Here is a 13,241-nt window from a genome sequence, read left to right on the forward strand (position 1 = left end):
GCTGGTTCTCCATGTAGCTGTTACTCCATCCTTGGGCCCAGGCCTCTCTCCAGCCCTTCCCCTGAGCCGCCATGCTGTTCCAGCTTGATGCTCCACTTAGCTGCCCCCACTGGGCTCCGTGGTGTGAAAGCCCTGTGGATCTACCAGGAACAGTCTCTGGCTGGTGAGACTCAACAGCCAGCAGGAAGCTGGGGAAACAAGTCCACTTTGCAAAGTGTTTTAGGACGAGGTCAAACACAGGCTGTTTGGCTGACCTTACAGTCAATTAGAAAGCAGAATTATCCGGGGTTCCTCTGGGACTCCAGCTCATTGGTTCTTTATCGTATACGCCATTGGGGAGAAAGCCTGGTGTGAGCTGCTTGGAAGACCTTACATTCAAATGCCAGCTCCACTGCTTTTCAGCCATGTGTGTATGATTCCTTGAGTTGTGTTACCTCACTGAGCCCCAGTTGCTCCTTTTGCAAGGTGGGAACCCCACTCTTTCCTTATGGGAGTGTTACGAGGATTGGAAAGGAGGTTAAACGAAAAAAAAACTTGGTGTATTCACCCTCCCTCATTACTTTCAACACACTGTTTTTCAGGGTCCTCCGGGCCCCCCAGGCCCACCTGGATCACCCGGGATTCCAGGAAAACCAGGAACGGACGTTTTCATGGGACCCCCTGGCTCTCCTGGAGAGGATGGAGCTACCGGTGAGCCAGGACCTCCGGTGAGCAACCAAAGCCTCCTTCTTCACTCTGTGCTTGTGGGGCTTCCTTTCACAGACAGATTACAGACCCAGCACCACCCAAGGTTGGGGACCAAAATCTTCCCCTTCTGGGTCATTTCTGAGACTCCACGGAAGGACAACCAAGAACATGCCTGATGCACCGCTTTCCTGATTCATATGGGGGCGGGGTAGGAGTGCAGGCTCATGGAGATTTCAGAACCTGCCACAGGACACCAGTGTTAGACCTGGTGTGGGAAAGCCTTGGAGACCATCTGGTCCTGTGCTACTCCTGATGTCCTCCTCCTCCGAGGAGACTCAGAGAGCAGAGGATGCTTGTCTTGGGGCACCAGCAGCTAGCCCTGTGCTCACTGGCCTCCTGTCCGCTCAACCTTCCCTACTTCCTAGGTGGGGTTTTGTGTGGTCTTTAGCAGCCATGCTGTGGGCTGATTGTCATATGTTCCGCAGGGCCCCGAGGGACAGCCTGGACTTGATGGAGCCTCTGGCAAGCCTGGGATGAAAGGACAGAAGGTATGGGGATGGTATGAGGTCCCAACATAGGGAGCCAGCCTGGCCACTCTCCGACCTCTAACCTGAGTTTGTTCTCTGTTATTCTCTTTGGTCATCTCTATTGGATGTCCATCCCACCATTGGGTTCGGTTCACAGTTTTCTCGTCTGTTTCCCCTTCCCATTCCTGTATGCCCTAGCATCAGTGACTGGCACTGCCGCCATCCACCCTGGAGCCTGTCTTCCCAGGCTCCGTCTTCTCGTCCCTTCCCTGTCATCACTGGCCAGTTGTCAAGAGTGACTTCCATACCTGTGACCGTTCTGTGCATCCCAACCAGACATCTCTTTCTGCCTACCGTGTAGCATTAGGACCCTCACAGATGCCCTTTCTACCCACAGTCACCCCCCTATGCCCACCCACCTTCATGTAGTGGGCACTCACTGGCTCCTGAGAAAATGCTAATGGCACTCTGTTGCCACTGAAGCCTTAATGCCCATCTTCATTAGCACCAGCTGTCTCCACAGCGCAGAGCCCACCGCTCACTGCTCCAGCTCAGAGCAACAAGCCAGTTGCTGCGTGCTCCTCTTTGCCAGCTTCTAAATCTGCATGTGTTATTTGCCTCGTCTGGACTGCCATGTCTCTTTGTCATCAAGGCCCAGTTCAGATACAGTGACTCTCCTTTATCCTAAGCGTTGTGTTGCAAGACCACTCCCCACACATACAGATTATGTTCTTTGTGCATTTGTATCCATCTAATTTCTAAGTTAAGCACAACAAAAATTAGCTGCAATAACTAATGATATAATAGAGCAATCGTAACAATATAACAAAATCGCTAACATCACTACTCTTCACTTTGGAGTCATTATTAAGTAAAACAAAGGTTAAGGAACGGGTGGATGATTCCATACTTGGTTTGATAACAAGGTGGCAGCTAAGTTACTGGTGGGTGGGTAATGTACACAGCGGGATATGCTAGACCAAGGAATTGCTCCTGTCCTAGGATGGATGGAGCAGGAAGCTGAAGGATTCCATTACGCTCTTCAAAATGGTGTGCAATATCAACCTTGTGACTTGCTCATTTCTGGAATTTTTCCATTTAATAATTTCAACCTGTGGCTAACTGAAACCACTGAGTAGAACTGTGGATAAGGTGAGGGGGACCCTGAATGTCTTCCTCCTCGTTCTTTCATTTGGGGTTAGTATTTTGTTTGAGGTCTGTTGAGGCAGGGGCATGCTACACAGTTGGGGCTTGCCTCAAACTTGTGATTCCTCTCCCAAGCATCTAGCGCTAGAGTTATAGATGTCACGTAATGCCCGACTTCTCTCAACTTTTCCAGCACCCGTCCTCCTTCCTCTTTCTGTCAACATGTGGTAAATGTCACTGAGAACTAACCAGTGACACAGAAGATGCTAGCCAGCCTGTGTACCCTACATCCTATCCTGCCATAGAGTGGAAACAGCCTTTCAACTGGCACAGGCCTCTATTAGTCTTTTATGAAGAAGTGGGTTATTCTTCAAAAACCATTTTAAGTTACCGTTTCTGGTTAGCCTGCTTTCAGTCTTTGTTGGCAGGTCTGTCTGCCCACTGTCTATGCTAGTGCTCCTGGGAGAAGGCAATTCCTGCCCCTGCAGCCTTCCCAGCCAAAATGAGGACAAGTCTCTTTCTGCAAAGAGAGATAATAAATGTTTTTAAAAGGCAGTTTGCACTAGGGATGTGCTAACAGAGTGAATGAGGGTTCGAGGCACCCACTGGATAGGAGCCTGGGCCCCAGGGCATCACCTCTATGAACATGTTTGAAATACTTCCTTCCAGGACACCCTGGCCACTCAATCCAAGCCAGTTTCCACCAACTTAATGGAAAGAGTAGTCTGATTTTGGTTGCAAATGAATTTCTCAGAAAAAGACACAACTGTGAGATTTAAGGGAACTCATCTTATGCAAACTGATGGTTTCGTAAGAAATCTAGGTCTGCAGGAAGCACCGCCAACCCACACTTACCTTGCCAGTGCCTCCAAACCAGAGACTGGTCCTCCCACACTGTCTGTGCCTGAAGATACCCGTGTGCTGCTCCTGCTGCAGCTGCAGCTCATAGAGCTCATAGAGCAGCAGGCAGGAAGAGTGGCCCTGCCCTGGGTTACTGCTGGGATCAGTTTTGCTGGTTTATCCCCGGGGCTTGTTAAGAGGCCCCATGTTGTGCCGGGTACATGGACTGCTTTTGGATTAAGCAAAAGCAGATTCTAGAAGGACTTGCTCTTTTGCATTTGGAGAGTTGAAGGGCAACCAGACGTCAGAAACAAGTGTCTTGGAACCCTTATGAGAAGGAGGACCAGTGATACATTTGACCCCATCTCCTGCCAGGGTCTGCTGTGACCTACACAGCTTCATCAATAAGGCCTAGACAGTGCCTCCCATGGCTGGATAGACTGAGCTGTAGGAAGTCTTTTTTCATGCTATTTGCCAGGCACACAGAACAGCCCAGGCAATTATCTCAATGTGTGTGTGTGGTGTGTGTGTGTGTGTGTGTGTGTGTGTGTGTGTGTGTGTGTGTGTGTGTGTGTGTTCTTGTTGCGAGACGGAGTCCCATGCAGCCCAGGTTGACCTCAAACTCTGTAAAAGCTGAGGATGGCCTTGAATGTTAATACCCCTTCTTATCCCTCCCAAATACAGGATTTACACGTGTGCACTCCCACGCCCAGCTCAAAGTGAGGCCCCTCCCCTACACATAATGAATAAGACTTGATTTACTCGTCTGGGAAATTTAATACACTTATATATAACCATCATTATCACACATGAACCTGTCATCAAGGGTGGTCAGTAAGAATGTATCCAGTAGATTACTTATGATGTTTAGTATAAATAGAAGTATCTTTTATTTTCCCCACACTAAGTTGAACTGACACCTTTATCCCAGGCAGAAGGAGATGGAAGTGGCCTACTTTCCCAGCTGCAGAGCACATCTGGTAGGGAAGTTGAAGAGCCTGCTAGAGAGCAGGGTCCTCAGACAACACTGCTTTATATACTGCAGCTTCTGCTCCCAGCTTTGCAATGACTGAGGGCATGGAGTCATCAGGATCCAGGGCATTCGAGTTATTCCTCAGCCTTAGAAGGTTCTGAGACACCCACACAGGAAAAGTCTGTCCTCTGAAGTTTTCTCAACTACCCAGAATCGATGGGGAACCTTGAACTCCCAAGAACTGTCTCAGAGTAATCTCTCTGGGCTGGAAATGTCACTGTAGACCCAACTTCTGTCTTTTCGTAAGTTACAAGAGAAATTTGATGAAATCATCACCACTGTCCCCATCTCTTAGCAATCCCAATCTGCTTTGGAACGTGGTTCATGTCACAACATCAGGGTACCCTTGAGGACTCTGAGCATCGTGCTGCTTTTGCCCAGAATCCAGAAACCAGCTGTGTTTGAAGTCCAGCACATCACAGTATTGGCTTGGCTTCTGTCTTCTCTCTTTCACTAGCAGCTGGCTTTGGCACAACATTTGCATGCCAGGCTTCTATGAAACCAAAGAGATTGAAGTCTGTAGGGGCTCCTGAGATGAAATTATTATTAATACTAACTCCATGAACAAATTCAGCAGACAAACCTGAAAAAAAAAAAAGAAGAAAGGCTACATATCTGCTGTCTCCTTCTGTGCTCCTATATATTGACATCTTGTAATGCCTTTGATAGTTTAGTTTACCACAGTTAGTCAGAATTGCTAATGACTTATGTTAGCCTTCTTGTGCTGTGACAGAACACCTGAGAAGAGGTGGGAGCATTTGCTTTCAGGTTTAGAGAAGTCAGCTCGTAGTGGTGGGAGCCCATGGTGGGGCAGAGAGAGGTCAGAGGCTCAGGCCATCATGGTGGGAGTCTGTGGTGGGGCAGAGAGAAGTCAGAGGCTCAGGCCATCATGGTGGGAGCCCGTGGTGGGGCAGGTGCAAAGCAGCTCATGTTGGTCAGAAAACAGAGTGCGTGCCTGAGCTAGGAGCTCTCCTTTTTCCACTTCTGTTCCATCTGAACCCAATTCAGGCTGGCGTCCCCTCCTTATTTAATGCCCTCTGGAAACACCATTACAGACATGCCCGGAAGTATGCTTTGCTGATCTCAACACTGCCAGGCCAATCAAGCTGACAGTCAAGATTGATCAGCACAAATTCTAAACTACAGGCCAGGCATGGTAGTGCACACCTGTATTCCTAGTGCTGTGGAGGAAGAAACAGGAGGGTCTCTAAAAGTCTGAGGCTAGCCTAGTCTGAATAGTTAGTTCCAGGCCAGCCAGAGCTACATAGTAAAACCTTGTTTCAAAGCGGAAAATATATATATATATATATTTTTTTTTTAAAATTCTGAACTATGATCTTGTGACACAGAGCCCTATTGTGACTCATTCTGCTGTGGAGGGTGAGCCTGTACAGTTTCCCACTCATAACCCCGTGGCTCTACTAGGTGGAGTTCCAAGAAAGTGCCTAGACTCGATGCACACAAATTCTTTCCGGCTAAGGAGTGGTGTGTGCTACTGCCCCGTTTCGGAAGAGCAAATTATTTCCTGAACTACTTATTAAAGCTCTCAATTTTCACCCTACTCACTCATGAACGTTCTAATAGGTTAGAGTCTTTCATCCCCTGACTAAACTGCTCATGTTCCAAACTGCTGGCCCCCATACCCGTGAGCCGTGAACCGGACATAAGCCCTACCTTCTCAGCATGTTCAAGCTGTGTTAAAATAATCAGAGAGAAAGATCAGGGACTCAGATGCTTCTAGAACTTCCTCTCAACCTGCTACAAGGTGGGTGCATTTGGCTTAAACAGACTAGGAAAGTAATGGAAAACAATGCAGTTTCCCACTTCGTGATAATAATTCTATTTAATGGCATCAGTTGGAAGCACAGCTGAATGCCCTCAGAGATGGGGCAGTTTTAAATGTGATTATAAGATCTCTGCTGCTGGCTTGATGTGTGGCTAGAGGTAGATACTTTTCTTAAGGAGGGGCTGAAGCCAGTCGTCTGCAAAGTCTAACTGCTCACGCCCAAGAGGAATAGAATTAAGAGACTGCAGCCTTGACTTTTAGCAGCTCAATAGGAACCCAGTACTGGAGTCACGTTTCTGCCCCAGGCAGAAGGTCCCACTCAATTGCTCAGTTTGCCTGTGTTGGTTCCCAGGGTGGGCCAGGGTGGGGGTGATGGCTCTGGTCCTGGCTACTTCATCTGCTTAGAGTTCTATTTCCTTCTGCATCCCTGGTGGCTCCTGGGCTAGGAAGGCACCAGGGGTTCTGCCAGGCTCCCTAGGACCAGCTACCGAGTGATCTGGGTGTACAATTCGGTGCACTCCAGCACGCTCTCCCTGCCTGGGGTCTGGTGCCTCCTCCGACAGGTCCAATGCTTTTTCTGCACTGTCCCCATCATTAGCCCAAGGACTGAGCAGGGTCTCCCAACCAAGGAACTATTATTGAGATGTGGAACCTTGTCCTCATGCCCCACACAGACCAGGCACTTGTCTTCATCCCAACACTCCCGGACAGCCCTCACCAGAGAATCCTGAGCCTCACACAGGGAGCCCCCTGGGGCCTGAAGAAGACTATTGCAGTGGCTGAGCAGAGAGCCTGGAAAGAGGGAGAATGGCTGTCTGGGTCTATGGGTGGCTTGTCTCAGTGCCGGGCTTCCCAGGGTTGCTCTTACTTTTGTTGGTCATCTGAAGAACTTTGTTTAGGCTCATCTCCAGCAAGCGTTCCCAGAGCCAGCTGGAAGGAACCTGAGAATTATTCAGTTCCTGGCTTCCTACCTGTGTCTTGGCCAAGCCACTGGACGAGGAAGTGTGCTGGACTCAGATGGAAGGAGAGAAGTCCTGCCTTCGGCAACCTTTTGAGTGAATGTGTAGTTCCAAAAGCAGTCACCTTTCACTGCTTCCCACATTCTGCGCTTCCTCCTCAACTATTCTTGCAGGACCGTATCCCTGTAGTGTTTTCAGAGCGGGTCTGTGCAAACTTTCTAGATTTTGGCTGCTTAAAATTCTCCTTTTAGCCTAATGTGCAGATGCACGCTTTTAACTCTAGCACCCAGAAGGCAGAGGCAGGTGGATCTCTATGTGTTTGAGGCCAGCCTGGTCTAGATAGAGAGTTCTGAACCATAATAATGACATTGTGTTTTATTTAGCAGTGTATGCAATTTTAAATTTGAAACCATTTGCCCCTGAGATTTGAAGGTAGTCTTGCTGTTTTCTGGGACAGATTTAGCTGCCATGCTCAACCTACCTAAGGCCATCTGTCTTTTTCCTTTGGCAAATTTCAGGAGTCCTTTTTTTTTTCTTGACATATTGAAATCCCCATGTCCTGTCACTGGATAGGATTCTTTAAAAGATGTATTCTCCCATTTGGTACTCACTAGCCTTGGGTGGGGTGTTGTTTACTCTGGAGCCCTCTGGATTGTGGTGTTTTTGTTTCCTGGTTTTCCAGAAGTGCTCAGTTAGAGCCCCTCTGCCTTCTGCCGAGGTCAAGTGCAGGGTTGTCCAGTTACTGCTCTCTCATGCTGCTTTCTCTAGTCTCTTTATTTTTACATTCTATTTGATCAGATATAGGAATTCCTGCCTATCCTCTGAGCTCCATTTGGTCATTCTTTCTGGGTCTTTTATTCTTTTGTACTGCCTTTTGGAGCAATTCTGTAGCCTGGTCTTTGGTTTTCTCTGTTAATTTTCTCTTTGGGATATATCTCTTTTATTCCCATAGAGTTCTTCATTTTTAACCATGATATGTTTTTATATCCATGACTCTTAACTGGTTCTTTTTCATACCCATTATTCTGAGCTAATTCTCATCTCATAATAGTTGGTTCTTGTTTCATGGTTATACGGTACCGTCCCTTTTCTCTCTGAGCATATTAAAGTTCTGGTTGCATTGGCTCCCTTTGTTCTGTTGTTGACTTTGTCTCCTTCCCAGTCTTGCCTCTCCTCGGATCGCTGGTTCTTCCTCTGTGTTTGCTTTCAAAATTGGCATTTCCGTTTCATTCTTAGGCCGCTGTTGGCACAGGCCATTAAGGAAGTGGGCAGTGACTGCGTCTGAGGCTTGTGAGTTTCTCAGTAAGTGTGGTAAGAGTAGACTGTCCATCAGGCAGGGTTCCTCCAAAACTGATCTCATTTTGGGTGCCCATGCACCTTCTAAGCTTCCAGATCTCTACCCCACCTCGCTCCTGAAAAGAACTCGTATTTTTTTTTTTTTTTTTTGGTTTTTCGAGACAGGGTTTCTCTGTGGTTTTGGAGCCTGTCCTGGAACTAGCTCTTGTAGACCAGGCTGGTCTCGAACTCACAGAGATCCGCCTGCCTCTGCCTCCCAAGTGCTGGGATTAAAGGCGTGTGCCACCACCGCCCGGCTTAGAACTCGTATTTTTTAATGTGGTACTAGGGCACTCACAGGTGCTCTTTGACAGGGGTGTGCTTTGAAGGTGAGGGGAGCTAGTTGGTGTTGGATGGCCGTCCTGATGTAGGAACTCAGCCTGTCTCCCTGTCATAGGCTCCTAGGGTACTTCTGCTTCCTCCAGGGTCACCCTTACTTCTGCCTCCTCCTGGGCTGCCTCCTGCTTTTGTGTTCTCCACCACTATGCAGGGCCTTCCGGTCTCTACAGTTCCTCCCCATGGCTTCCTTGTCGGCTTCTTGTCTGTTTCACGCTGGCATTCCTAGTTACTTCAGGCCAGGTGACTCCCATCTTAGTTGAGGATGGGTATTGTAGACTCGCCACCCAGCCTGTGGATGATGTGGGTTATTTCTATGGGTTTGATCTAGCCCTGGAAAGAGGCAAGGAGAGATGAAGTCTTCAGTGGCGGGCATATCATAATCAATGTCACAGCTTCTGTGTGGCCACGTAATGTCTGGACCGTCTCCCGCAGGGGAACAGCCTTACTTGGGCTCACAAGTGCAGAAGTTCAGGCCTGCTTGCCTAGCTCCATTGTTTGTGTCTGGGCCATGGTGAGGCAGAAGCATGGCAGCAAGAGATGTAGCAGAACGAATCTGGGAACTCCCTTGGCAGCGGAGAGAGAGGTTGGGGTGGTGTGGATGCTGTGCTAGCTGGCTCCCTGTTTCTTCCAACTTGACCCATGGGCCCCCAGCCTATGGAAAGGTGCTACCCATATTCAGGGCAGGTCTTGATCTCCTCTGTAATGCTCTCTGGAGACCCCTCACAGACATGCCCAGAAGTGTGCTCTCAGATCTTCAAGGTGCTCCTCAACCCAACTAAACCGATAATCAGAATTAGCCACTGCCTCTTCTCTTGCTTTAAGACTGGAAGCACCCCTTAACCTCCGTCATGGCAGAGGATGAGGGTGGGGTGGGAGTCAGCCTCCTCAGTGTGAGTCTGCTTCATGCCAACTGCTTTAGTTTAATCTCAAAGTGGGGGGGGCAGAGTTGGTTAATTATTGAGGAATGGGTTTCTCAAGGTTTGGGCCTGACTTGTTCAGTAGACTGATAGCCATGGTAGTGTGCTCAGCTTGGAGACACCAGCCAAACCCAGATGGAACAATCCCTTTGTATCCTGCTATTCTCAACGACTTTAATGCTGTATTTTCCTCTAAGCAGGACTAGTCCGACACATCCTAATTGGCCCCTGTGTTCATGTGTTTCAGGGAGCAAGAGGACCTAACGGCTCGGCTGGCGAGAAGGTAATTGAGAACAGCTTTTCCCTGCCCCCTCTTCCCTTTGCTATCAGTGTACCCCCGGGCCAGTGGAGTGAACCCATAAATGTCACAGGGCAGAGAGAAGCACTCCTCAGAGCAGTGGCTCAGGGAAGAGAGGCCAGCTGGGAACGCTCCCCCTTCCTCACCGCTCTGGTGAGCACGTTGGCAAAGGGGAATGTCAATTAGCGAAGCAGCTGCTCTGGGCCATCAAGCAGCGCCCATCAGAGAATTTCCCAACGTAATTAGCGTCAAGGAGTCATCTTCTGACTCAGGTGCACACACTCTTCTTCCACGGCGGAATTGCAGCTGGTAACTATCCTGTCGTCTTCCTTACAGGGAGACCCTGGCAACCGAGGCTTACCAGGACCCCCAGGGAAAAACGGACAAGTTGGCACTCCTGGGGTCATGGGACCACCGGGGCCTCCTGGACCCCCTGGACCCCCAGGCCCTGGATGTACAACAGAACTTGGATTTGAGGTACTTTCGCCCTTTCCGTGGCTGCAGAGTGATGGTTAGAAAGGACCATTGGAAGGCACAGCACACTGGGTACTGACCCGAGGGTAGAGGTTTTGCTGAGCTCCCTGCGAGCCCCCAGTTCCCAGCATTCCACTTGGCAGTGAGTTCTGAAATCCTTGCTTCTCCTTCTCCCCGAGGACTTCGAAGGCTCTGGGAACATCCAGCCGCTGAGCAAACCTAGACTCATGGGACCCTCTTCTCCAAGTGTAAGTAGACTTTTACGAACCATTTTATGAGCACTGTCCTGCTATCATACCTGAGTGAAGAGATGGGGGTGGGGCACCTGGCCTTTCTCTTTTTCATGAGTCACACTCCAGCCCTGAGCCGTGCAGCCTGTAAGGTGCCCATTGAAGGCTGTAAGGTACTCATCACAGGGTCCAAAATGTGCAGTCTCTAAGGCGCTTATTGCAGCCTGTAAGGTGCTTATTGCTGACCCCGAGCTGCGCAGCCTGTAAGGTATTTATCGCAGGCTCTTTCTCCAGGGGCCACATAGAAGCTTTGCACAGACTCACGTAGGGAAACTTGATAGTCATCTTTGTCCCCGCTGGCCAGTTCCTCACTACTGGCCATCTCTGCTTCATGGCTTCCGGTCACCATGTTAGAGTCACTTTGCCCCCTTTAAAAATGCTGTGCTCCGAGCAGGTGCCCTGTGTGCTCCCTCATCCCCAGAAGGCATTGCCCTTGTCCTTTGTGATATGCCTGCATGAAGACCCTCCACTGGATCTTATGATCTTTGTGACATGAAAAAATGCCAAGTGCCCAGGGAATAACTTCTGGCACAGAAAACGGAGCGTCATGTATACACAGGATCCGAGGGTGGAGTCAGGGGACACTTGCGGGCTGGGAAAGGGTCTCTGAGGCTTGCCTTCTGTGGGCACTTCTCACCCTGGGAAGGGAATTTTCCCCCACTTTTTGATTCCATCACCTGGTATAGCATTGATTGCAGAAATTAGGGAGAGTTGGCAAGATGCCAGTTAGGCCGAACACACCCGCAGACAGGAGGAAACCAAAGAATGTCTCTTCATTGTTTGGTTATTTTTGTCAGGGTCCCAAAGGAGAAAAAGGAGAACAAGGACCCAAGGTAAGTTAGCCCATCTGAGGTGGGGGTCTTTCTAGAAGGTTATAGAAGCATTATCCATGGACTGAGAGCTTTGTTCTTACTTCCCTCTACTATAACTAGGGTGAACGGGGAATGGACGGAACCAGCACTGTGGGCCCCCCTGGGCCCAGAGGGCCCCCTGGGCGTGTCGAGGTCCTGTCCACTGTGAGTATCATCCAGATTGGAGCTTGGCCACGTGCCTTCTGCTTTACTAAAGGGGACAGCAGGCCACCCGACCCTTCAGGACGACAGGGCTGATGGCTATGTAGAGTGTCAGAGCCTACACCTGCCCAGCAAGCTCACCTATCTGTTTGACCCTACCCCCTCCATGCCACCGCTCTCCTACATACGACCTGCAGAGTCGACTCTTCTGCTTGGCAAGATCAGGGGTCAGAGAGCAGCCTAGAAAGTACTGGAACTTGAGGAAGTCCCAAATAAATCTGGCTTGTCTTCTCAGCTGACTGAGGGTTCTGAACTAGTTAAGAAAGAAAGTCAAAGCTGGAGACGCAGGCCTGAGATCACTTGCTCACTGCTGGCAAAGGCGTGCTAACGGCCTTCGCCCTGTGGGAGAGCGGTATATACCTGCTCAATGATGGCAGAGGTATGTGGAGGCTGGTGGCCTCTGCCCTGTAGGAGAGCCACACAGGCCTGCTCACTAACTCCAGAGTCAGACAAGAGAGAGAAGGACAGTGCTGAGCATGCCCCAAACTGCCATCAGAAAGCATCCTCCATCTTCCGGGGTGAGAGTAAAGAGACCAAGAGAAGCCAGATATATACCCTGAGGTTTACCCTCAGATCATACCCCTGAGGGCCAGTTCTTGTCAGGGAGGCATCTTCAGATGATCTCATTGGATGTCTCTTTAGCAATTGGTTTAAAACTATTAATAGACAAATTCCAAATTTTCACTTGGAAAGCTCTCTGCACAGATGAGCAGAGCAAGCTCTCCCCACACTGACCCCCATTCCCAGAGAAATAGTAATGTGTGATTTTGATGTCATAATTAATCCATATCACAAACAAAGACTTGATAACCTGCCTGTCCTCCTATGAGGTCTTCTGCCTGTCCTTATCTGAGAAGGGCCATTTAAATCTCTGTGCCTACCATTAACATGCATGCCCGGGCGGTGGTGGCACGTGCCTTTAATCCCAGCACTCGGAGGTCGAGGCAGTTGAATTTCTGTGAGTTCAAGGCCAGCCTGGTCTACAAGAGCTAGTTTCAGGCCAGGCTTCAAAGTTACAGGGAAACCCTGTCTTGAAAAAAAAAACAAAACAAATAAACAAACAAAAAGAAACACTGATGCAAGCATTCCTACACTCATGGTCTGCACCAGACCCGGGGCTTAGAGTCAACTAAGAGGCAAGCACTCCTGGCAGTTAAGAAGATGTCTGGGGCAGAGTGTGACCCATAGCCCGCAGAAATCAAGGAGGACTTTCTGGAGGAAGTATCTTTGGGCGGCGTCTAGACAAGAGAGGAGAATTTTCCTGAGCAGGCATGCGGATAGGACTCTCGGTGACTCTCAGTGTTCTGGTGGCAGCAGCACCCTGAGTCATGGGAGGAGACAGAACTGTGCTGGCTGTGTCAGGACACCAGGAACTCGCTGACAGTGGGTAGCAGGCTTGGGGGTTACTGGAGTGATAGAGAGAAGCTGAACTGTGGCTGGATCAGATGTATACCTGCCTGTCTGTCCATCCATCCATCCATCCATCCATCCATCCATCCATCCATCCATCTATCTACCCATCCATCCATCCACTCAC

The 13,241-nt window shown here is 49.4% G+C and overlaps 1 protein-coding gene across 2 annotated transcripts in view; it reads left to right on the top strand.

The window, feature by feature from the left end:
- Col15a1 (collagen type XV alpha 1 chain) overlaps window positions 1-13,241 on the top strand; it is a 185,439-nt gene that overhangs the window by 141,645 nt on the left and 30,553 nt on the right. For both annotated transcript variants that reach the window (XM_026786561.1, XM_013351949.2), the window contains 7 exons: window positions 582-707; window positions 1,173-1,235; window positions 9,817-9,852; window positions 10,204-10,344; window positions 10,521-10,589; window positions 11,429-11,464; window positions 11,564-11,647. In XM_026786561.1, coding sequence (XP_026642362.1) covers window positions 582-707; window positions 1,173-1,235; window positions 9,817-9,852; window positions 10,204-10,344; window positions 10,521-10,589; window positions 11,429-11,464; window positions 11,564-11,647 — 555 coding nt within the window. The remainder of the gene's footprint in view (window positions 1-581; window positions 708-1,172; window positions 1,236-9,816; window positions 9,853-10,203; window positions 10,345-10,520; window positions 10,590-11,428; window positions 11,465-11,563; window positions 11,648-13,241) is intronic.

This window comes from Microtus ochrogaster, linkage group LG5 (assembly GCF_000317375.1).
Source record: "Microtus ochrogaster isolate Prairie Vole_2 linkage group LG5, MicOch1.0, whole genome shotgun sequence".
Lineage (NCBI taxonomy): Eukaryota > Metazoa > Chordata > Mammalia > Rodentia > Cricetidae > Microtus > Microtus ochrogaster.